A 25,328-nucleotide genomic window follows, 5' to 3' on the forward strand; every position below is an offset into this window, starting at 1 on the left:
ATCCCCATACTTCTCATTAAAGTCTCCCTATAGTGGCGCACGCCTTTAATCCCAGCACCTGGAAGGCAGAGGCAGGCAGATCTCTGTGAGTTCGAGGCCAGCCTGGTCTACAGAGCAAGTTCCAGGACAGTCAGTGTTACATGGAGCAACACTGTCTCAAAAGACCAATAAACAAATAAAATAAAATTCTCTTCATTTTTCAGCTTTGCAGGGAGGAGAGGGAGCTGGAAGATAGGAAGCAACCTTTGCAGGTCAGAGCAGCAAGGTCGGGCTTGGGGAGAATGGGGGGGGGCGCACATTTCACCACAGCAGCAAAGATTAATTCGGAGAAAGAGACCATCCTTGGAGGCCACCGACCCCAGCCAGACAGCCCCGGCCCTCACCTTCTCTTGGCGTCTTCATACTGGAGACTCAGCCTGACCTTTTCAGCTAAATTTGATCTGCTCCGTACCCCAATCTAGTAAAAACAGAAGGAAAAAAGTCAATTAACTCTGCTAATGAATGAAGTAAACTGCTTTTGTTTCTGGGAAGCCCCAGTAATTGAAAAGCTGGAGAAAATGGCTGTGAAATGGGGAAGCGTCCGTTAAAAGGACTTACTCAGCAGGGGGAAGGCGTCCTTCATCCCAGCTCATCTGTTTTCCCAAGACTTTAACACCACTTTCCCCACAGATTCAATCCAAGACAAAAATATCAGGGAAATGTGTCTGGTATCTGAGAGTTCATGAAGGGTATATAGGTCAATGAAATTTATGAAACGGAACTGATTTCTTTGCCAAAATTTCCATTATTTAACTCATAACTACACGAAATGTAAATGAAGTCACCTCAGGAATTAATTTTTCAAACAGGTAAGATCCACTGTCAGCGTGCATCTGCTCCCTTTTCACAGCACAGGCACGTAAGAGGCATAAATCGAACCAGGACCTAACAAAACTAAATACTTGGGATGGCTTCTCTCGAGGGGCGGGGGAAATAGTGATCTACAGATCACAGGAAACAGTTTCAAACATAAGCTATAATTCACAAATACTCAGCTTCAAATTTATAAAAACAATTTCTTTTTCACAAACAAAACCAAAAACTCATGCACATGCGTGTGTGTGTGTGTGTGTGTGTGTGTGTGTGTGTGTGTGTGTGTGTGTCTGTGCGTGTGTCTGTGTGAGTATGCTGTGAGTGGGGGTCCAGGGCGGCCAGGTCTGGCTGTCAGATCTCCTCCAGATGGAGTCACAGGTTGTGACTGGGAGGCTCTGGCAGAGCAAGAGACACTCTTGAAGGCTGAGCCATCCTCCAGCCCCTTCATGTTAGCTTTAAGAAGCACTTTCCTGTTCCTTATGCCCTTTAAATGTTCATGTGAAGTGACTCCAATTCACAAGGCTGTAAACTGAGTCAGGGAGAAGTTAAACTGGGTTGTAGTCTAGCTTTTCAGTAGCATCCGTAAAGAAATGCAGCCAGAGAAAGTTCATACTGTGTGCACTTGGCACTTTGACAGAAAAGACGAGGCTGTGATTTTTAAAATGAATCTAGGCCGGGCGGTGGTGGCGCACGCCTTTAATCCCAGCACTCGGGAGGCAGAGACAGGCGGATCTCTGTGAGTTCGAGGCCAACCTGGTCTACAGAGCGAGATCCAGGAAAGGCGCAAAGCTACACAGAGAAACCCTGTCTTGAAAAACCAAAAAAAAAAAAAAAAAAAAGAATCTAGAGGATGAGATACTGAATGCATACTCTCTAGCTCCTGTTCCAGTCCCCCGACACCCATCCCCTGTCACCACCAACCCCACACCCCCCTCCCCCTGCACTCCTACCCTCCCTCCCTCACCACACCACCCCTGCGGAGGACAGTACTGGGGCAGCGGATGCCCTCTGGCTACTTACATCTCCAGAAATGCTTGTCTGTGACCCAGCATCAAGGGTCTGTCTCGACAGGGAGAGGTGAGAGTTCCCAGGACTAGATCTCAGGTCTGGCTCAGAACTGTCCATGTTCTGATCCAAATGAAAGCGCTCCTGCAGCTTAGCAAGACTCTGCCAAGAAGCACACAGCACCTCCTAAGACTAACGCACAGGAGGGCGGTCCCTTTCCACAGCACCACGAAACGGAAGGAGCCGTGCCGATGAAAACCATGATGTTATCTGTATATTTTGCACAAGTACGTAATTCTAGAAGCCTATGAGAGCATATTCAGGAGGTGGCCTCCCTTCTCCTGTGGACACTAGGATCTAGCTTTGTATTGATTTAGTATATTTGTATTTTGTATATGTCTCCGCATGTGAGAGTCACATGTGTGCAGGTGCCCACAGAGGACACAAGAGGGTGTCCGATCTGGAACTGGGTTACAGGAAGTTGGGGACCACCTGATAGAAGAGGGTGTCTGATCTGGAGCGGGTCTTACAGGCAGTTGGGGACCCCCTGGGATGGTGCTGGGAATGGAGCTCAGGTCCTCTGCAAGAGCGGCAAGAATTCAATCACTGAGCCTTCTCTCCAGTCTTTAGCCTTGACTATATAGTATGTGCAATTCTTATTTTTAAGCAATTTATTAAGCCAACTCTCTTCCAATGGGAATCTGCTATAGTTTGAATATGGGGTATGCATTCCCTAAAAGCTGGTGTGGAAGATTCTCAGTGTAACAATGCTTAGAAGTAGCAGAGCCTGTAAGAGGAGGGTCAATACAATGCTACTATAGTTATGAAAAGACCCTGCTTCATTCCCAAGAAAGCACATTGTTATAAAAGTGCAGGTTTGTTCTCTGAGTGACTCTGGCTTCCTGTCTTGCCATCCATCTCTTTAAGGTGCAGCCTGTCACTGTGACACCAGCCACAGGAGGACTTTGCTACAGACTGACAAACGGGGCCAGTCTTGGGCTTTCAGCCTCGGACACTGAGTTACACAAGACTCTTTCCCTGATTTAGGCCCTTCTACTATAGCAGCAGAGAGCAGAATGCCACAGAACTGCTCACTTAACAGAAATGGTGGAACCACGGACTATTTATAATGCGATCTCTCACTTTAGATCTAGAGTAAAGATTACCATTTACAACTTCACACCTAGGCAAGACCCAATACTGAGTTTACATTAATACTTGTGGTGGTTTGAAAGAAAATGGCCCCCAAAGGGAGTGGCACCATTAGGAGATGTGTCCTTGTTGGAGTAGGTGTGGTCTTGTTGGAGGAAGTGTGTCACTGTGGAGGTGGGCTTTGAGGTCTCATGTATGCTTAAGATACCACCCAGTGTCTCAGACTACTTCCTGTTGCCTGTCTATCAAGATGTAGGACTCAGTTCCAGCACCATGTCTGCCTGCATGCTGCCATGTCGAACCATGATGATAATGGACTGAACCTCTGAAAATAGAACCACCGCAAATAAATGTTTTCCTTCCTAAGAGTTGCCATGGTCATGGTGTCTCTTCACAGCAGTAGAAACCCTAACTAAGACAAAACTATAGATTAGGAAACTGAGACCCAGAAGTTGTCACGGGATAGACCTGGCCTCCTTTGAGTCCATCGACCTGAGCCTGCATGGCACTGCCTGTGGTAGTGACACCTGGAAGTGGGTAATCAAAAGCGTACGTGCCTTTGCCATTTGAGAACCCTACAGCAGCACTAAGTAAAGAACAAACAACAAAACCCTATGACTGGTAACCGAAGGGCTGGATTTAACCTGGTGTTCAGAATTTCAGCTAAGAGAACAGCTGTGAGAGGCTGTGAACCTGGTGTGCACATCTGCAGCCCTGGCTACGGCAAGGAGGAGGGGAGGGTCCAGTTCAACCTGGGTGATAGGGGGTCGGCATGTTAGAGGAAGGGAGGCAGGGAGGGGGCGGGGAGGGGGCGGGGAGGGAAGGAAGGATATACCAGACATCTAATATTTAATTTTCACCTTTCACAGGAACAGACATGCACTATATGCACACATATGTGCCTGTAATACAACTCACACAGACACATCAAGTTATGTATTATAGAAAGGAGCAAAGGAACATTTCAGTGAATGGAAACAAGTCTTTTTTATTTTTCTCTCTGTAAATGGAAAGATGAGTCATTTTTTTTTTTTCTTAGCTGTGATGATGACATAGTTAACCAGTTTGGTAGCTTGTGACTAATACGTTTCAATGAAATGGAAGATACTGGAAAATAAAGTGAGAGCATATTATCAGCACGAGGAGAGGGAATATTGCTGTGGAATTGGTTCTGAGTGGCTGTGTGCTTATCTTTAGGTGTACATAATTGTGTTATTGGGTTTTTATGTAAAATATTTGTTACTGTGCTCAAATAGGTTTGAAAGTCATAGCCAATATCTGATTTCCCTTCTAGTTCTGTTGTTGAGCTCAGCAACTACTAATTAATTATTCCATGTACTTTCGTAGCTAAAAGAATTCACTCTGACCTGTGGATCGGACCAAAGTTTACAGAAGAATCGAAAGGAATCCTAACCTGACCAATCACAGGCTCCAATGCAGAAGTGTTCCAGGTTCCAATGACAGAACTACTATGTGACTTCAGAAGTCACCAATTTAATTAGCAGGACAATTGTAAGACAATGGTAAAATACGTGGGTAAAGTTCTGCGTGTGTTATACACGTGCTTAAGGCTAGCTAAGCTGGTACCTCTATCTTACGCTTACTGGCTCTGTGAGCTTGAGTAACATATTGTGTTGCCTAGGCTAGAACTCATCTAAAAAGAGGGCCTTACTAACTACCTCAACATCAGCAAGGATTAAGGGAACTACATGTGAGTGAGGCCCTAGGGAGACGACCTGGCACCAGCCACACTTCCAAGGATCTGCCTTTATCACTAGTGTCTTTTCCATCAGATCACTTCTTGCAAGGTATTTTAAAATCCCCAAAATGAAAGATCCCATGGACATAAGACTACCGTGTTCAGCTAACATCTGGAAACCAACATGCTGAAGGTCACATTTAAATGGGGAGGTTTGGTTAAGCACCCAAGTGTCATCGCTGGTTCTAACACTAGTCAAAGAGCCAGACTGGAGCCTGACTAGATGGTGATGAACTCCTAATCCCCTCCCCGCTTTTAATTATGAGGTAGAGGAAAAGGGACAGAAGGAGATGTCTCAAGACGATCCATGGCCCTGATGGGTGCAGATATTCAGAATGCTCATTATCTAGCTGCTGCTTTGATTTTCCTCTGTACGAGGATGGATCTGTAGGAGTTAAGATCTGTAGGAGGCTGAAAACTGTACAGTGAGAACAAAGGGATCAACTAGCAGCTTTCCTGGAGGTAACTATGGCTGTCTCCTAGCTGGGTCAACCTCCTCCAGCCCAAGAGATATACCATTTCCTACTGATGATGGTGACACACGCCCATGTACCCTGGGTAAGGGTCGCTGGTAGGGGGAAGCCTGATAATCTAGGTCCCACATGAAGTTTCCAAGGGGTTTAAGGGTGTGTCAAAATGTTAAGCTTTCCATCTGGATTCCAGGCTCCATCTCCCCTAATTCCACTCAAAGGACATCTGAGTCCTGCCTTCACAAGTTGAGAACCAACTCATTCTGCATGTGTCCCTCAGAGTCTGTAACCATCCATGGTGGGCACGATCAGTATGAGGAGGGAGAGCTTCCCGGGACCCAGCAGACGGACACAGAAGCCCCACGACATACCTGCATCAGATCTTGCTTTTCTTTCTCTCCTGAGCTGATGGCTTTTCTGATGGACTTCAGTTCCGTCAGGATGGCTTTGGCTTCACTGAGTTCATACCCGCTCTGACCTCCAGACATCTTTTCATCAATTCTATTAAAAGAGGAGGAGACGAAGGAAGAGAAATTTAAATAAACAAATAGATAATAAGTGCAGAGGAGCCGCCGGTTTTGGGGTCCCTTCCTCGGCAGGACCCCACACGGACTGAGTGCCTCTCCCTTCTCCTCAGGTTAGACGTCTCCACCCACTACATCCTATCTTACCCCTTCCTAACCACTTTCAGGCACAAAACCCATGTTCGGCTGCTCCTGACGCTGGCTGAAGCCAGTCTTCACCACACTCAGCCTTGTCTGTAAGCCAAGAGAGAGCGCTGGCAGGGACCAACACTGCTGATGCAGCCACAGCCGCAGCCGCTGAAGTTCACAGCCGTGACGCCCCAGCAACACCTGGCGGAGTGCGGGCAGCGTGGGCAGTGTGGCGAGTCTTTAGTAAGTGCCTGACAAATGCTTATCTGTACTAGAGAATCTCTTACGATATTTGGATTACGTGGCTTCTTACTTCTGTCAAATATCTAAAAGGTATTTATTAAAGCTATGAATTGAGATGAAATTTCTTGCCTTGCTGAATGAATTCGAACTTAGGAAGAAGACAGATGGCAGATGTGCCCCTCTGCCAGTGTGTATTGAGTAAACAGCTCTTCAGTGAGTCAATCTGTCCCGGCTCCCCACGGATGTACTTATTTTACATCATCATTACTGTAGGTAGTGGACTTGGAGACTCGTTGTTTTTGAAGGACTCAATCAAATTTTCTACTTTTTAAAAGAAAACTGTTGGGTCTTCTGTCCATGATCAGCACCCTGTTCTCTTCAGTTATGGTCCCTCCAGGGTTCCTTATGGCTACGACCTGGGTTTTACTTACAGATGATGCCTCTGCCCCACCAGCCTTCAGCTCCACACAGTTTCTCAGACCTGCTTTAGGACTTATCTACAGACCCTCCAGAGAAATGGCAGACACTAAATCAGAGGAAATGGACTCGAGCTCATCTGGTTTAAGCCATTTAATAATTAATATGCACTTTCAATGTGAAAGGTGCATCTGAATAGAACACAATGCCATCTTAATCACGATGCCAAACAAAGTTAACTCAAACAAGTACAGCGTGTAGATAATGCATCTCCCCAAGTACTATTTTAGTGAATATTTTATGCTACTGAACAAGCAATTAAGCCTTTAAAAGCCTAGCAAAATAAACTTGATTATAAGGTCATTTGATAACTAAGTACAGGCAATAGGGTCACAGAATTACTGGAGCGCGCGCGCACACACACACACACACACACACACACAGCATTTAGGGTAGGAAGGGGTCCTGTTGTTGCTTTTTCCAAATGAAGAACCGGGACCAAGCTTATGCAAATTTAACTCTTAAACCACATAAAACAGTTAGTAGGGTGGCTATCCCAAAGTTCCAGACTCTGGCTGAGGAATCTTATGACCACTAATCTAGAATGTTTCATGAAAACAACATCGTGAATATTGCTCCGTTTCACTTCTCTGGGAAGGGAATCTATGGATGCAACCTCCAGCTCCTCGAAGAACTATATCCACCAGCTTCCTACAGGTGAAGGCTCACTCACTAAAGAAATGCCACTTCCGACAGCTGTCTTAGCATTTTCAAGCACGGCACTTATAAATTAAAAGCGAGCCAACAAACACCGGAATTTCACAAAGAAGCTTACATGAAACAGAAACTGTGTCAAAGGGAATCTCCAAAGCCCGATGACTTCTCCCCCGTGTGAAACCCCTCAGCATGCAAGGGTAAAACATGCCCTTCATGCAGAAACACACTGTGCTAGGCTAGACTGCAGCTCACATTTCAGAGAGTTGTACATTCTGATGGTGATTTCTCGGCTACCTTCCTGTGTTCGGGGCCCTCCCTCAGGCCTCCCTGCTTTACCCCAAATGTTCATTTCCATGTTTGGTTCCATGCTTTCTCTTTCTCCACCTTTCACTTCCCGCTTCCCTGCCTCTTTCGACCTGACTATAAAAATATGATGTGGTTTGGTGGCATACTCACTTCCGGGTGGCTCTCGTCAGAATGCCATAGGCTTAACCACCTTCTACTCTTAAAATGAAGTGCCACGCTGTTAGTTTTCTGTGTTTGCATGAAAAGAAGCTTTATTTTTCTCTAATTTTTTTTAAACTTTAAAACGTTTACTCTATATCTGAAAGAGATTTTCACTTGCATGCCTTCTCTGGAAAATGTGCCTGGGAGCCAGAGTTTCATGGGAACCATACCTGCTTTGGATTTGCTAAGTGCTGCTATCATTTCCCACCTGGGGAGGCTGCAGAGGGGTGTTCCTGGTATATCCTCCCAGACACAGGCCACACCACTGTTAGGCCGCAGTCAAATTTGAGGGCATACACCGAAGGAACAGACAGAAAGGTATTTGTTCACCCAGCATAAAACTGTTGTGCCAAGTAAAATGAAATCTCAAGGATAAATCACATCATAATTCAAGATTCAGCAAAAAGATCCCTGTCTATGGTGAAGAAGTGAAATGTTCCAGGAACCTGTCACAGCCACAGCAAACAAACAGTCTTCCATGGAGTTAGCCACGAGGTTCGTTTTTAAAGTCTGGTCTCTGGTCCCAGCAGCTATCTATCGGTCAGTGTTTTAGTGGGAGGGGACAAGAGCGGAGGAAACGGCTTTGCTCTGTCTACACCTAAGAGCAACAGGAGCGGTCTCTGTCCTTAGATAGTGTATCTTTCTGTTCTTGGTTCATTCCGAGAGGAAGCCGGATTTCTACACAGATGTCCATTGTTTTCCCACGGAATGTCACTGACACAGTCTTAGACATGCCTTAGATTCCCGTGAAAAGTGTTTGCAAGCAAACTGCTTTGAGACAATAGAGTACTGTCACATCAACACAACAGAAAACATCAAGTTTGGCTAACCTTTAACCTGGGGTGGTGACGTGGCTTACCATTTCATATGTCTTAAAATGTCTACCATATGGCTAAAAATTTTATGGCACTCTTTAAAAGTTTGTCTGATCCCCTCTTGCCCACAAAGCCCTGCTTTATGCTGATACACAATTACTAAATAACACATCTAGGTTATTCTAGCCGGCAGCCAGCTGAGGCCGCTGCAAGTCTAAACTGGAGACTTCCTGAGAGACCATCCAATACTCCTGGCAATGGAGCCCTAGAGCAGGTATCTTCCGACTTCCTCAGGTATCAGTCAGGTTTGAGAAGCACTCGGGTGAATGGACCTACAAGGGTGTCGGTGCCCCGAATCTATGAGGCAAGACGGCTGAATCATAACAACAAACGTCTGAGAAAACAGTCATGTGTCTGACTGCCGGGCAAGAGTAGTGGGTGGGCATCACAAGATACAAGTCACCACTCAGCACAAAGAACAATCAGCTCATGTCAGGCCAGCGACATTCATGAGCCTTAATGGGGGTAATGCCTTGGATGGCACCAGATTTCCTAAGAACAGAAGGCTGACCAGGATTTCATAGGCAAAAGGAACGGAGCCGGGTACTTCCCAGAGAGGTGGTTCCCGTGTTAGCCTGGCATTGCTAACACTCTGCTGAGGAAGCTGCTGGGAAGAACGTGAAACCTATCCGAACATGAACCTGGCCAGGAAAATCCCTAGGAACACTGCCCCGTAGCTGATGGCACCCAGCCGTGCCCAGGCAGAAGGACATACAAAGCACCTGAATGCTGGTACAGGACAGCTTTGGCGCTCTCTGTGGTCATACGGTTATGAAAACCACAGGCTTCTTCCTCTCCAGGAGATATCGGTGCACTGGGGACTGTGGGAGACAATGTCTCAGGTGAGCCTGGCACCATCTGGTAAGCATTAGCCCCATCAGTAGAGAACAGGGGCTTCTATAGGCTGGGAATGGAGGCGGCGTGGGTTCTCCCAGAACTGGCTACCTTTTCTTATCTACATTTCCCCTTAATCTGGCCCATCTTAACTCTACCCCAGGGGCCGGCCAGCATTTAGAACTAGAGAGCAGCAAAAAAAAAAACAAAAAAAAAACAAAAACAAAAACCCCAGAGGGAATGTGGCAAATGAAGAGCGGCAGGCTCCTCTACAGAAACTAACTTGCCCTGACTCCCTTGAGATGGGTCAAGCTGGACTCCACATGGTCTCCGGGACAGACAGAAAGGTGGACAGAATCCCAGGGAGAGCTCAGAGCGTCTCCTGTCCAGCCCACCCAGTCCAGCCATCAAGGCAGACCCATACCACAATCTGAGAGGAGGCCGGCAGTGATCTAGGACACAGAGTGAAAATTTTCACTTTGGTTTCTTGGGCTCATCTTCAATGATTAAGAAAAAGTTGAGACCTTTTCAAAGTGTATAGATTTTTTTCCAAGTATTTTTTTAAGTTGATTGCTTTTGGACTTTTGGCGCAGAGCTTTAAGCCTTTTACTTTCTATGTTTCTTTGAGAAGTCTCTTATGTAATTGGTATATCTATTTTTTTTTTTATTAGGGAGCTTGAATTGCTGTAAAGTCAATTTTAGTATTTTAATACTCACTGTTGCAGTGTTTCAAAGCCTTGCTCTTTATAGAGAAGTTCTTGCTTCATCTGGGAGAGTTCTCTCTTCAGCTTTTTAACCTTTCATGAGAAATCAGTGTGACCATTAGCGTTTATATAAAGAATTAGTAACAGCACATTTTTTCAGAAGATCATACAATAGTAAGCTAAGAGACATTTTACTACTTCTCCATCACATAAATTCTAGGGGAGGTCTATGAGTTTATTAAATTTATATTTAAATTATCAGTGATGTCACCGTCACGTAGTTACCATTGTGAAGAGCTGGACATCATCCCGCTCTTTGCTTTGTGGCCCAGCCAGTCAGGGTCACATTAGAACCTGTAACTATGTATCTCTAACCTACCCTGACTTCTTCACTTCCTTCACTGGGCTCTGGTTGGCCAGCCATGCCCTGGTTTCTCACATGTGCCCACTGACACACGCCTCGGGGGCCTCACACGTGCTATCCCTTTGCCCGAGGCTCTGCCCAAGCCTCTCAAGGTTGACTCCTCCCACGTGTCTCTTTGAGTTAGTTCCCATGTCACCTTCTCTGTTCATTTTCTTCATCCTGAAAGTACTTATTGACTTTCTACTATGGCCCGGTGTGGGCCTGAAGCATGGACAGACAGACACAACCTCCTCCTCCTCCCACCCTCGTGGTCCTTACTGAATCCCAGAGTCGGGTACTGTAGAAATACAGTCACCCGGTGAAACGAATCTTTCCAGACACTGGAGGGTCTGTGCAGGGAAGTTCAGTGTATCATGAAATATAAGTGTGTGGAGCCCAAGTCAGTGTGGGGGACTGGACCAAGGCCGTCTGAGGTGTGAAGTGGGGGGAGTTAGTGAGCACTCACTTGGTAGGAAGGGAAGAGTCTCAGAGTAGGACAAGCGCCCAAATCCTACAGCCAGGGAGGACTTCATTCTCGGGACTTTCAAGAATGCTCCTGTGGCTGGGTCACAAAGGAAGAAGACGCTTGGGCTACAAGGGAAGGTCTGGGATACAGTCTTGGAGCCATGTTGAAGATGAATAAGATGCGAAGAACACTGAGAATTGACCTGGTTAGGTTCCTGTCCACTCCCAGATGGCTTCCCACAAGTCATGTTCTTGATTAATGACTGACATGGGAGGGTCAGTGCCCCCGAGGGAAGGTGATCCTGGGTGGTAGGAGAAATCGGGCTGAGCGAGCCAGGATGAGGTGGGAGAGCAGGCCAGGAAGAAGCTGTCTTCCTCTATGGTCTCTGCTTCAGTTCTTGCCTGGGCTTCCCTGTCCTGACTTCCTTCAGTGATGGACTGCGACATGGAAGTGTAAGGCAAAGAAGTCCTTTCTTCCCCAAGTTGCGTTTGGTTATGGTGTTTTATCACCCCAATAGGAAGCACATTAACACAAGAATCAGGGAGGGATTTGAAAGCAAGACCTGCTTTATGAGTTTAAAGGACACTTTGGGGGCTGTACGGTAGGACCAGCAGGACCCGTGGTGCCTGCCCCGTGGGCCAGGATGTGGACAAGCTCTTCAGAGTAGAGCTCAGAATAGGCAGAAATCCAGGGGACTGAGTGACAGACTCAGTGTACTGGGTGAGGGCGACAGGTACCCCTTTCAAGTACCCGGCCTGGTACCCAGGGGGGATGAAAGGACTAAATCGGGGGAAACTTTATGGTCAAGTGGAACATATAAACTTGACGTTCAGAAAAGCATCTAGATTAGAGAAAGAAGACAGATCCTCAGAGACGTCTGAGAATATATGAGATCACCCAGAGAGTAAAAGCCTCAAATGCCTTCATTATTCAGAGATCCCACAGAAAAGACAAAATAAACTGAAAGAGTGTCAGGCAAAGTAGGAGGAGGAAGAGCATGGTGATGTGAGAGACAGGTCAGAGGAAAAGGAGGAGCTGTGGAAGTCACGTCTGTGTGGAAAAGCAGGGTACTGTGACTAAAATAGCTATCCAGTATTTTATGTATTGGAGTTCCATCTGACGACTCACTTTGTGTCCACTTATATTTTATCAGGGAAAATAATACAAGTAATTATATTTCAAGGCTCACTTTGTAACTTCAAAAGGAAGTGAGGCCGATGCTATTGGAATCCAGAGAAGAGGGAGCTGACTTGGGTGAGGGCTGCCTGGTGGAGATGGAGGGGGCTGGACTGGGGTGGAAGATGCAGAGGAGTCGGAAAGACATTCACTATTAGCATGTCAAACGAACCACGGGTAATCAATAGCTCATTCCCTGTGTACTTGTGGAGCTGACAGCATTTTCCGTACTTTTTGTTAAAAAGACAATAACCCTTCTATTTAAAACAAAAAAAGAAAGTATATCAAAAAGTCAATAGCAACTCCGAGAGATGGGCTGAAACCCCTTTACCTTTGAAAAGAGAGTCGGTAAGAACTGTTATTGAGACCATGTAGAACTGCTAAATTCAACCAATCAGTATCTCTCACTGACAGAAAGTAGTACTGTACTTAGAATCATTTGGGATAGAATGGCAGGTCAATTTAAATGTTTCAAATATTCCATATCTCAGGGGCATCAGCACTCCTCACATTCACCGCAGTAACACTCAGGAGGTGAAAACACTAAATGTCCAACAACAAATAAAAACAGGAAACATCTAGACACCCACAACATGAAACAGTATTCAGGCTCACAAAGAAGTCAGAAGATTCTGCAATATGTGTTAACATGGATGGGCCTTGAGGACTTTGCATTAAAAGAAGCCACCCAAAGAAGAATAAACAGTGCACGACTCTACTTAGGTGAAGTACTCAAATTAGTCAGCCTCACGGGAGGGAGGGCAGCTTCCGGGGGCACAGGGAGGGCCCGGGGAGCTGCTGCTCAAAGGCTGATACACTTCCACTTATACTGTGCACAGGGCGCAACATTTCAGCACTGCACACTCAACACCTGTTAGAGCTCACGCTAAATGTTCCTATCACACGTAATAAAAACTGAAATTTAAAAAATCTAAAAGTAACCTCTGACCCCTGGATGTTACTGTGCACTGGATGACAGCGACAGAGGACACCAACCTGAGCCGTCTTTATGTTCACATTGTTTAGTTTTCCTAACATCCGCTGTAAGCACAAACCTTCCTATTGTAGGGAGTCTGGTACACTACCTGAATGATTCTCATTTCCCAAATATCAATTTCAAAATAAAATGGGCTATTTCTTAATTATGAAACAATTCACTCCCATTATATCGACAAATGAGAATAGATCTAATTTCCAGCCAGACATTCTTTCTAATTCTTCTTTGGTTTTGAGTAGGAGCTTTCTCTATGCCTGATCTTCCTGCAGCGGCAACCACCACCTAATTTTAAGTCTCAGTTTCCCCGGAATCAAATCTCACAACCCAGAGTACGAAGTGAGAGGCAAGAGACCCAGGACTGGCCCATTCCCTGCATTCGCTACTGACTAAGCTAAAGAAACTGACATTTTAAACTGATTTCAAAGTTATTTCTGAAAGCGAGGAAGACACTTCTCCTCACACTTCTCCTCACTCTGCACAGTCCTAGTGCACTGTTTTATTTCAAAAGCAGGAGAAGGGAGAGAATGACAAGAAATAAAAGTAAATCCGAGACCTGTAGGCCTCCGAAAGATCAGGAGACGGGCAGGTTTCCCAGGCTCGCCCCTGAGGCGAACCCGGCAGCATTAAAGCTATAATGAGCAAAATGGTATTTTACTAATGAGTATCTTCCCCTTTTGCGGGCTCTCCATTGTCTTGCAGGGAGCTCCTCTATAAGACAGGAAAGGGCAACTGTCAACTCGCTCCTTCTGGAAATCTCTCTCGACTACTACTCCTACCCTGCGCCAAGTCTGCACCACCCAGCTCATCAACTCCAGATGGTCAGAAGACCAAAGTCACCGCTTCTAAACTTAAAAAAAAGAAGGAAAGAAATCAGAACCCCAGATGCTGCGAGGGCCATTTGTGATGGCCAATTAACGGATTTTTATCTAAGAAACAAGAGGGTTGAATGAAATATTTTTAAACGCCAATAAAATTTTTTATAAAGCCAATGAGAAAAAGCACATTAACATCTATGAAATATACTGTCCGAAGATAAAAATAATAGAATAATGTAAAAATTCTCTACAAACACATAAAATTAAGTAGCAAGTTATCAGGTAACAATTCCACTCCAAGCAAATATCCAGAGAAATGAAAATGTACACATGCCTCACAGATGTGGACACAACTTTGACTCAGTCACTGACTGACACATACAGCATGCTCCTCAACACTAGGAAGGACTGTTGTCTTGACATGTGCTACCACCACACAGAGGGACCTGCAGAGATTACAGAGACAAAGAAGCCAACTACAGGAGACCGAGTGTTGGAGATGACTGTCTCAGTCTGTGTTCTACTGCTGTGAAAAGACACCATGACCACAGCAACTCTTACAGATGAAAGCCTTTAAACTGGGGGCTTGCTAACCGTTTCAGAGGTTTAGTCCGTTAGCATCATGGCAGCGAGCATGGTGGCGTGGCGTAAGGCAGGCATGGAGCTGGGTGTTGCTGAAAGTTCTACACTTGATCCGTAGGCAGCGAGAAGAACTGGGCTTGGCATGGGCTTTGGAAACCTCAAAGGCCACCTCCATGACTCACCTCCTCCTCCAAGGCCACACCCCCAATCCTTCTCACACAATGCCACTCCCTGATGACTAAGCATTCAAACATACGAGCCTATGGGGCCATTCTTACTTACACCACCACATTGACATTTGTGTGAAACAGTCACATCACACAAGTCTGGGGAGGGAGAGAGAAACAGTTAAAGTCTGGGACTCAGGTGATTGGAGAAGAGAGGTGTGTGGAATGAGGGGTCACTGTTAATGGGGACACGTTTCTTTTCAGGGGGTTCATAAAGACAAATACTACATGTTCTGGCCCCTCTACAGAACCTAGCTTTCTTTTTTTTTTTTTTTTTGTTTTTCAAGACAGGGTTTCTCTGTGTAGTTTTGGTGCCTTTCCTGGAACTCGCTCTGTAGACCAGGCTGGCCTCGAACTCAGAGATCCGCCTGCCTCTGCCTTCCGAGCGCTGGGATTAAAGGCGTGCACCGCTGCTGCCACTGCCGCCACCACCACCACCACCACCACCACCACCCAGCCCAGAGCCTAGCTTTTAATGTTTACCTAAGTGAGGGGCTATATGTCATGAAACTAGAAAGGGAACTATGAGAGGGAAAATGTAACAGAATATAAATGATATAAAACCAGACAAAAGGATCAGATGGTACAGGGAAGGGATAAGCAAAGGAGGGGTGGGGGAGGCAACAGAAACAAACTATGCTTCAAAGTGCCATAACAGAACTCAATGCTTTGCTTATTAAAAATAATATTTAATTAAAAATGAGAAAAGGAATAGAAACGTTGGGGCACATGATAGAAATATAAAAGATAATTAGACTGCTCTCCCTTATCCATAAAAGGAGCCTAATCTTTCCTATAATTGTATTGTAATCTAGGTGTGGTGGTGCATGCCCTTGCTCCTAGGATCAGGAAGCAGAAGCAGGTGGATCTCTCTCTATGAACTCAGGGCCAGCCTGGTCTACACAGCAAGTTCCAGTTCAGCCAGTGATACACAGTGAGACACTGTTTCAAAAAAGGAAAAAAACTAAAGTTTTTAAATGTACTTCATTTATCCTTTGGGAATTTATACAGGCATGCAATGTATTTCCAGCATATTCCCTCCCTAATCCCAATGAAGTGGTTTTTTCATCTAAGACAATTCCCTTTAGTCTGCTTTAAATTTTCTTTTCCTGTTCTGGCTGGTTGGTTGTCCAGGCTTCATAAAACCATCTAAACTGATCATTTACAAATGTATTTGTTCCCCTGCTAATACTATTATATATACATATGTATATGTATATGTGTATATATGTGTGTGTGTGTGTGTGTGTGTGTGTGTGTGTGTGTGTGTGTCTAACATAGGAAGACACTATATTCTTTCCTAGAGATGTCACCTGCATTTAACAGTGTAAAACGCTCCAATCACAGTAGAAATCAGAGTGTTTGAGAGCCAGGAGAGGCTGGTGACTTACATGAGTGAGAAGATCTACAAATCTCTCAACAACACAACGTCAAGGAAGGGATTCATTTGCATGTATTATTTTGCCTGCGGTACAGAGTCCTTTAAAATTAGGCAAAGAGGTCAAAATCATTAGAGAAAAACAGAAATAAAACATCATTAAACCCATGGAATGATTGTTATATCTTTTCAAGGCCTGCCATTGATTTTTTGAGGGGGAAAAAAAGGGCACAAATGTGCTATGAAATTACCTTGAAGTTACTAGCAGGGTATGAGTATAGATCTTATACAGGACAGTCTTCTCTCGATTTCTCTTTTGGTTTCCTCTTTTTCTTAGCCATATAATTCTTAATTTCATTCAAAACCACTAAGAAAGTTGTACTGTATTCTTTAGCCAAACACCAACTATTAATAAACAAATCGATCTAAATGTTTGAAGACTAAAGCATCTAATGCAAATGCTGGGTTTATAAAATAGTGCTGGTCGCTCCCGCATCTCGGAAGTAAGATCAGCAACATCTGGAACTCAGAATGTAAGATGGGTGTGTGTGTGTCTCTCTGTGTGTCTGTGTGTGTGTGATGATCTAATAGGATTGCCTAGGCTGGCTCTGGAGCCCAACCAGGCTGGGATCATAGGCATGTACCACTTTAAACTAAAGTTTACACAAAACGCAAATGCAAAGATCTTTTGCATGTAGTGAAAAGTCAATCCTTATTTGTACTAATTCATATTATATGGCATATTTTTTATTTCAAGCACATTGATATGACTTTTATTATACTATTTAGAACACTGCTTAAAGCACAATATTTTATATTAATTATTTCAACTCTATTCCCAATTACAAATCAAATCTTAAATATAATTGCACAGAAGACTCCAGAGATACAGTTGTCATGAGTCCTCAGTCACGCTGGGCTGGGCTTTTTGGTGATACATCTATCTAAGATGTATCACACTTCGGTAAGTAACCCTTTAAAACCCATGTTCCTACTACATGATGCTAGTAACCCTTCTACATCACCAAGATGGACCAAGGAAGGGTAGCTTCTTTGACCTACTGATGTCCTATCTGGAGTGGACAGGCATCTGTACATCTCCCCAGGAAAAGTTCCAGCTGTCATAGCTGTGCTAAACAGCTCCAGGTGTCCAGGATGCCTTCAGGGCAGAGCTATTCTGAGCAGCTCGGGTGTCCGGGATATCTCACCCTCCAGGGCTGAACTGTCTCCTTGCAGCTTCAGCCGTCAGAGCTGTCCTAAGCAGCTCAAGGGGTTGCCTGACCCCCGGGTAGTCAGGACACCTCTCCCCAGATTTGCCGAAATCCGGGACCAAACCCACAGAGTTACAACAAATTTCCTTACAGTAACTTGGTAATATTGCTCCATCAAAGCAATAAGTATGTAACTAGTGCTTGTTTATACCTAAAAACTCTGTTTGACTTAAAATGCAGGTGGGTGTCCAGAGCTATGTAGTTAGTTCCTTCATCAATTACCACCCTCGGACATCGACTTACAAGGAGCTCGTGTGACCCCGAAGACTCTATAATGACACCCATCCCCTTTCTCGAGTGCTACCCAGCCACAAGTTAGCGAGCCAAAGTGCTCAAAGCAGGCGCCAGCATCACAGCAGCTGCAGAGTCAGGAGCCCGCCTGCTTCTAAAAAGCATTTCAACTGTCCATCTATCTAACGACAGAGATAAGGGCACGGTGAGAGAATGTCTCACATCCTTTTCTACACAGACGCACCTTCCCAAGGAGGGCATCTCTCTGGCTTACGATTAGTCACAAGGTGGCAGAACAGATATAACATAGAATGCCCCTAATTAAACGTAAGTCTTGTCAAAGACTCATTGGGAAATAGGTCTGGGGATGTGACCACACGGGGGTGTCCTGAGATCCTTGACTGACAAGATTCCTTAATGGTTATATGTATGAGACCTTAATATGGTTTTATCTTTATCCCCCTCCTAAAGTTTCGGTATTTCCTCCCTTGCAGGCACAGTCTACAGTAGTCTGCTGTGACTATGACTTGTGTCACTAAAGATAATTATGAAAAATGGTTAACGTTTCAAAGGACAGTAGCAACTTCCTGAAAAATCACAATGAAGTGGTAGTAGAGTTTGGGAAGAGCAAGTTTTAACAAAAATGCCTTCATTTCCACGTTCTCAAAATGAGTTATCTAACAATAAGTAAATCACAGTAATCTACAGACACGGCACACAGACACAGCACAAAGCAGTCCAGCCCACTGAACAGTAGTCTTGAGAAATATAGACAATTTCACAGACCAGAGGGTCCGTGATGCCCTGAAGACTATTTACTACAAGGTGACACAGACCACTTCTACACACGATTTTATAAACCTAATGAAGAGAATCCAGACTTCCGTAGATGGAATTTGAGTTTGGGCTTCAGGGGTTTGGTTTCTGCTTTGTCCTGGAGCCTGAACTTAGGGCCCTAGCTCTACTGCTGAGCTACACCTCAGCCCACACACAAACCCACAAGTGAACTTTTTTCATGTTTTTTTTTTTTTCTTTCTGAGAACCACTGAGTAAACTGTAAGGAAAACCGAATCAGACCATCTGTTTGAAGATACCGGAGAACCACTAAGTCCACAGAATCACTAAGTCCACAGAACCACTAAGTCCACAGAACTACGTTAAAGGCCCAAAAGTTAAAGGGAGAATAGCCATGACCCGTATGTGGAGCTCTTTCCTAAGGACCCCGCTATGCAGAAAGCAGGGCAGCTGGGATACCGAATCGGGCTCTGGATACACAGAATGATGGGTAGTGAGGCCCACACAACTTAGGGGAGAGGCTGGGAGTTCAGTCTCAATGAAGCTGATGGGGTTGGTTGGGGTGGGGGTGGGGAGAACTGCTTCCATGGGTAGCTCTGAGAGCTTTGCCCTAAGAGATGGGGGTAAACTGGAGATAGACCCACCCTAAGAAAGGGCCTGAAGACTGGATTTCAGTCATTTCCAATTCTGCCTGGATTTAAACCATCTGCTCCCGACCCAAACGCCTACAAGAAACAAAGTTAAGTGCTCTGAAAAATGCAAGATCGCCCAAAGCTTAAAATTATCTTTGTACTACCGCACATGTTCTATACGGCTCTTAAGAAGTAAACATCTATAAGGATCAAGAACTGACCAAAAGCCAACAGAAAAGCAATAGACCCAAGGACCCAGAAGACTGGAGATGTAGCCCTGGATAAATCAAGACTTGGAAATGTAAAGTACTATGGCTATTTTGGTCAAAAATATACATATTAATGTGCAGAATGTGGGCAAGGAACTAGAAACCAAATGAATAAATAAAACCATTGAAAAAGAAAGAGTAAGTAGAATTGGCTGAAATAAGTAACAATGGTAAAAATCTCCAGTTGTTTGAAAATGAAGCAATATATTCTTTGATTTCTCAGAGAGGCAGGAAAGGATTTGGAGCACATGATAGTAAAGATTCAAAATTCAAAACCTATAGAATGTAAGCAAAAGTCGTAGGTATTAAGTGACTTAGAGCCTTAATGCAAATATCTGGAAGCAAGAATGGTTAAAACTTTGGTGATATCCACCAAAAACCAGGAGGTGGGTTTGTTTGTTTGGAGGCAGAATGCTAGACAAGCACTCGACCAACTAAGCCAGCCCGACTAGAAGATGTGTTCATTTTTTGACATACCAGTTCCCCTCTTGTATCAAAAACGTGTACACTCAGCCAAGCGGCGGCAGTGACACACGCCTTTGATCTCAGCACTCAAGAGGCAGAGGTAGGCAGATATCGGTGAGTTCGAGGCCAGCCTGGTCTACAAAGTGAGTTCCAGAACAGCCAGAACTGTTACACAGAGAAACGCTGTCTTCACTAACAAAAACAAAAATGTGTACATGTATGCACCAAAAATATGTATGATGTATACATAAAGATAGTTACTAGTGATTAGGAAGTGGAGCAAACGGACACACGTCAGTGGTAGAACAGAGAAATGTGTCTGCTTAAGCAGTAGCTATTTAGCTTTAAAAGTGAATGTGGATGAATCCCGAAATAATGCTGGAAAAAAGATGCCATGGAACCACATACATGGGAAGCGTTCCAATTTTACAGAGCTAATGAAAGCATTAGACTCAGGGCTGGCGAGGTGAGCATTGCTTCCAGCGGAGAACAGCGACGAGAGGAAATGTGAGAGGGTGCATTGGAGGCGTCTGTGGTTAGGATGATAACCTGCTTCATGACCACGGTCATTAGTACATACGATGCAACTTGCTCATGAACAGCCCATGGGATCCCCCCAGTCAAGGATAAACAAGATCGGTATTTGGTCAAAATAACTAGAGCAATGATCAGGAAATAATCCTTTCTGAGAAGGAAGGACAGACTGACAAGGTGGTGGAAGCTGCAGATGCCCTTTATACCAGGGCATCCGATGAAAGAGCACAATGTCTTGGAAGACAAAGAGGGAAAGTAAATTATCAGGATGCAGATTTCCTTTGCATATACTAAGTGCTAATAAGAAAAGCCAACAAGACGGGCGTTAGTGGCACAGGCCTTTAATCCCAGCACTCGGGAAAGCAGAACCAGGCGGATCTCTGTGAGTTTGAGGGCAGCCTGGGCTACAAAGCGAGATCCAGGACAGGCACCAAAACTACACAGAGAAACTCTGTCTCAAGAAAACAAAAACAAACAAAAAAGAAAGGAAGGAAGGAAAGAAGGAAGGAAAAGAAAAGCCAACAATTGCAACAAAGGTAATCCCAGTCTATGGCCACGCTACCTGAAGGTACCCGATCTCATTTGATCTTTGAAGCTAGCTAAGCAGGGTCAGGCCCGGTTAGTACTTGGATGGGAGACAAAACCAATCCCAACCATCCTTCAAACAAAGGAGAAAGACCATCCAGCAGGGTGGAGCGGAGAAGTTTCCTAACCCTAACCCTAACCCTTCAGAGGCAGAGAGGGGAGGCGATCACCCATGCTTCCCCCACGGCCTGAGCTGTGCCTTTGTTCAATGAAGAATCACAATGAAAACAATCTTACCCTTAATCGTGTGGTGGAGATCTCAGCTTTTAAAATATCAGGATCATATTTAGTGCTAGATGAAGACCCTGAGAAGACTTTTAAAAGAGAAAAAAAAATATTACTTATCAGCTGCAATAATTGTAAGCTTGGAATTTACTGATTTTAAAAGTAAGGTTTATGGGCAGGCCCCGGTATTCCAGGCCAGCCCTTTATCCCAGTTAGATGGGAGGCTGAAGGAGAAAGATTGCAAAATCAAGTGTTCCTGGGCTAAAGGACACGTTGAAGGACAGCTTAAACAACTTAGTGGGATCCTGTCTCAAAATAAAAAGAGGGTTGGAGACAAAGTTCCGTGGTCCAGCACATGCCTAGCATGCACGAGGCCCTCCCTGGTCCTGTAACACACCAACACACACAGAGCCAAGATTTATGTTCTTTTGTAGAAACGGCTTTTGTTTTTTCTTTTAGGAGATAGGTTCTCACACTTATTTCAAGCCTATTTCATTTTTTGAAACAGGGTCTTCCTATGCAGCCCAGGCTAGCCTCACAGTTGCAGGGATTCTCCTGCCTCAGCCTTCCAAGTGCAAGAATTACAGGCATGAACCACCAGGCATGGTTCTTCAAGCCTTTGTCATATTAAAATAAAATAAAACAAAACCTCGGGATACAAAATACTGAAAGAAACTTGTCCTGGGTCCTTCAAGAGTTCTGCTGTGCAGCTCCTTAGGGGACTACGACTTAAAAGGTTCTGAGCCCGGCATAGCTGCTTCTTTAAATAAGGCCAGCCCCAGATGACCGACACACGAGTAGAGATGGAGGGGCTTGAGCTCCAACAGTCTCAGTTCCTCCCTAGGACAACAGTGAGCAGAAGTCACCTTTAAAAGGCTCGCACTGGGGCTGCAGAGTGCTTGCTGCTCTTCCTGAGGACCCGAGTTCAGTTCCAAGCACCCATACTGGGGCAGCTCACAACTCTGTGGCTCTAGCTCTTGGGGATCAGATGCCTCTGGCCTCCTTTCCTGGTTCTGACAGAGATTTACTCAAACAAAAGGCAACCAGGCATAAGCCCGATGCCCAAATGGGGAGACTTGTACCTCAAGAGGGGATGGGGCATTTCTCTGAGTCATCTCTTGGGAACCCCTCCTCTCTCGTGGCTTGGAGGAGTTCTTGCCTGGGAGGGAAAGGGGCTCAGAATTTAACTCCACAGAAGTGTGAGTGACCTTCACCTCTCTACAATCTCATCTTCAATTCTGGAGTGTCACCAGCCACGCAGTACTCACGGCTTGTGCGAGAACTTGACTTTTCCTTGTAGGCGTCATTTAAGCGGACATACTCGTCGAGGGCCAGGGCCAGCCTCTGTTCCTTCACGTGGTACAGCTCCTTCTGTGTCCTGAGTGCATCCTGGGCCACGGAGAGATAGTCCTTGAGCATCCTCTCCTGCTCACCCCGCCACTGTTTTCTCGGATCTTCAATCTGTGTGGTTTCTGAAAAGACAGTAGGATCTGTGTTGGGATTTAATTACGTTTGTGTGATTCACAAAATCGTCTAGTTCAGTAAAACACTAACCACTGCCTCAGACCTATAGTTCTGGCTTCATATTCACTGGCTACTAAAAGCTGAGCTTTCTCCAAAGCACCATTTTTGAAATACTCATTTTAAAGATATAAATATTTAAATACACAAAAGATAAACATCTCATGTAATTATTGGGAATAAACACATGCTACAGCCACTGTCTGAACAGGAGCTGTCCTGAATGGGCAGACCTTCCACATCGGAATCTTCAAGGGCAAAACAGCATGGTGCTGCCCTCTGGGGAATATGGAAGATATGCAGAGATCACCGAGTAAGGGCCCAAAGTGCTCGGTTGTCTATTTATACATTCACTGTAACACGGGCCTTTAATATTCTAATAATGCTCAGATTAATTTCCAGTATTCATACACATATGACTGTACTCTGGCTCAAAGGACAGAAACTGTCACATGACAAATAGGAAATTATGGTCCTCAAGTTTTCTCGGGCTGGAGAGGACAGCACTTCTGGATTGGGCTGCACTGTCCTTCTCTCTACCTCCACCCCTAGCTGCCGTGGCATGAGGTGCCCAGCGGAGCAGCTCACCCTGACGGTGAGGAGGCCTGTGGCCAGCCACACAGAGGCACACTACCAAGAACCACAGGCCGAGTTTGAGCCGTCTTCTCGAGCAGAGCGCAGGATGACTGCAGCCTGGCATCCTGGCTACGAGTTTATTATAGAAACCGTAGCCAGGACAGCTAAGCCTCACCTGCTTCAAGGCCCACAGAAATTGTAAGACAACAAACACTAGTAATTTGTCACGCTGAGATATGTAACTATTAAACCAATCAAGTAAAGAGATGCAAACACATGGATGTTTTTAGTTAGAATAGTAAGTAGGCATCCCTACAGGTCCAGCTAGGCATATTTGTCCCCATGTTTGGGAATTGGTGTACTTAAATAAATATTTGTCAACAGCTAAAAGGCCATGAAATCCTGCTACAACATTAACACTCAGATTAATGAATTAAAACAACATGAAAGATGGTAACAAACTATTAGTACTTTGTGCGATAATAATAAATGTGTTTTGGATGAGTCTGAAGAAACCCCTGAGTAGACTGGTTTGGATTTGTTTACAAGAGAGGCAGGAAACATTTATATTTCTGAAATATTGCACAATTCAAATATAAACCACAAAGAGAACTCCCAAAGGCATCTTCGAAGGTTTCATAAAGCAGGACTAGGCTCATCTCCATCTGTTATATTTGCTGAATAGATTTGAAAAGAATATTTATTAAACGTAAACACGCAAGAAGAGTGTTTTACAAATGTGTTTTTTTTTTTTTTTATTAAGACCTTCTGGCCTTGGGAGATCACTATATCACAATGCAATGTAATTTGCATGCTGTCTGCTATATTAAAGAAGTAATATATTACATGCTTTAAAACATTACATATCTCAAGAGAATTCACATCCCATTAGTTTCATAGATGTGGGACTTTACAGACAGGGAACACAAAAGCTTATCATGGACGACAACATTATACTTCGGAGACTAGTGTTTCTGTCTATAACGCAGATTTCTGTTCTTCCTGCTGTGCTCGAAAGAATGAATGAAATAAATATGTACAACTTTTCTTATCTTCCTTTTTTATAAAGTATCTGCAAAATTTATTTGTTGTCTATTTCTTCCATGTACAATTATTAAGCCCCAACTGGATGCATTAGACAAAACAAGACGTTGGAGGAAATCATTATGCACAAAATAAACAAACAAACCAAAAAATCCAACAAATTTATACCAGAATGAGATACCGTCTTTAGAGAAGGATGGGTAAGTATATAGCAATTTAGAGAATGCAGGGTTTCTTCTGGTTGAAAAGGTATGAGGCCAGCGAATCCAGCTGCAGTTAAACAGGATACCAAAGAGTCCCAGGCAAGCGCACTTCTCCAGTCAGGACTCCCACGGCCCCGACAGAGTTTCCTGTATTCTTGCACCAGGCTGCGTTCTCCAGCCAGCTGAAGACCTTGGCTCTTCCTTCTTCCCTCCCCGAAACTCCGCCATAGGCTACCATTCTCCAGGGAAGTTGGCCAAGCCTTGAGGATCAGCTAGCGCTCTCTGCAGGCAGCATGGGTACGCTGCAGAAGGGAGGGACTCCCTCCTGGCCCCCCTGCTCTCTGTGCAATGGCAATCCTTCTCAGGCCAAGTGGGAGACTCACCTCGGAAGCCATAGTGTGCCACGGAGGAGTCTACGCAAACGCACGCAAGGATCTTAACTCTATTTTAGAAGACCACCTGGCAGAAACGTGAGGCTCCACTGCCGGAGGGGTCGATATGGCAGCCTGGGAACCTTTTGTAATGAAATTTACACACCAACTGAAAGAAAGAAATTCAGGGACCACCACAGCTGTACTGGAAAGCATAACGGAATTTGAAAACTCCAAGTATGAGTATGTTTGTGCCCTGACCGGAAGATGGTTGAGAAGATGTACATCCGAGAATCAGAAAATTAGTTAACGTTAGCTCTTGTAACGTGAATTTCTTTTATCTCCGCTTCCTATTTGTCTGCATTACTTTTACA

The 25,328-nt window shown here is 44.7% G+C and overlaps 1 protein-coding gene across 1 annotated transcript in view; it reads right to left on the reverse strand.

The window, feature by feature from the left end:
* Wwc2 (WW and C2 domain containing 2) overlaps positions 1 to 25,328 on the reverse strand; it is a 103,047-nt gene that overhangs the window by 62,725 nt on the left and 14,994 nt on the right. Inside the window, exons 3-8 of the mRNA XM_059245018.1 lie at positions 22,508 to 22,711; positions 21,252 to 21,328; positions 10,202 to 10,281; positions 5,610 to 5,739; positions 1,873 to 2,019; positions 384 to 457 (exon numbers count right to left, since the gene is read on the reverse strand). Of these exons, the coding sequence (XP_059101001.1) occupies positions 384 to 457; positions 1,873 to 2,019; positions 5,610 to 5,739; positions 10,202 to 10,281; positions 21,252 to 21,328; positions 22,508 to 22,711 (712 nt within the window). The remainder of the gene's footprint in view (positions 1 to 383; positions 458 to 1,872; positions 2,020 to 5,609; positions 5,740 to 10,201; positions 10,282 to 21,251; positions 21,329 to 22,507; positions 22,712 to 25,328) is intronic.

The sequence above is a fragment of the Peromyscus eremicus genome, chromosome 17 (genome assembly GCF_949786415.1).
Source record: "Peromyscus eremicus chromosome 17, PerEre_H2_v1, whole genome shotgun sequence".
NCBI classification, from domain to species: domain Eukaryota; kingdom Metazoa; phylum Chordata; class Mammalia; order Rodentia; family Cricetidae; genus Peromyscus; species Peromyscus eremicus.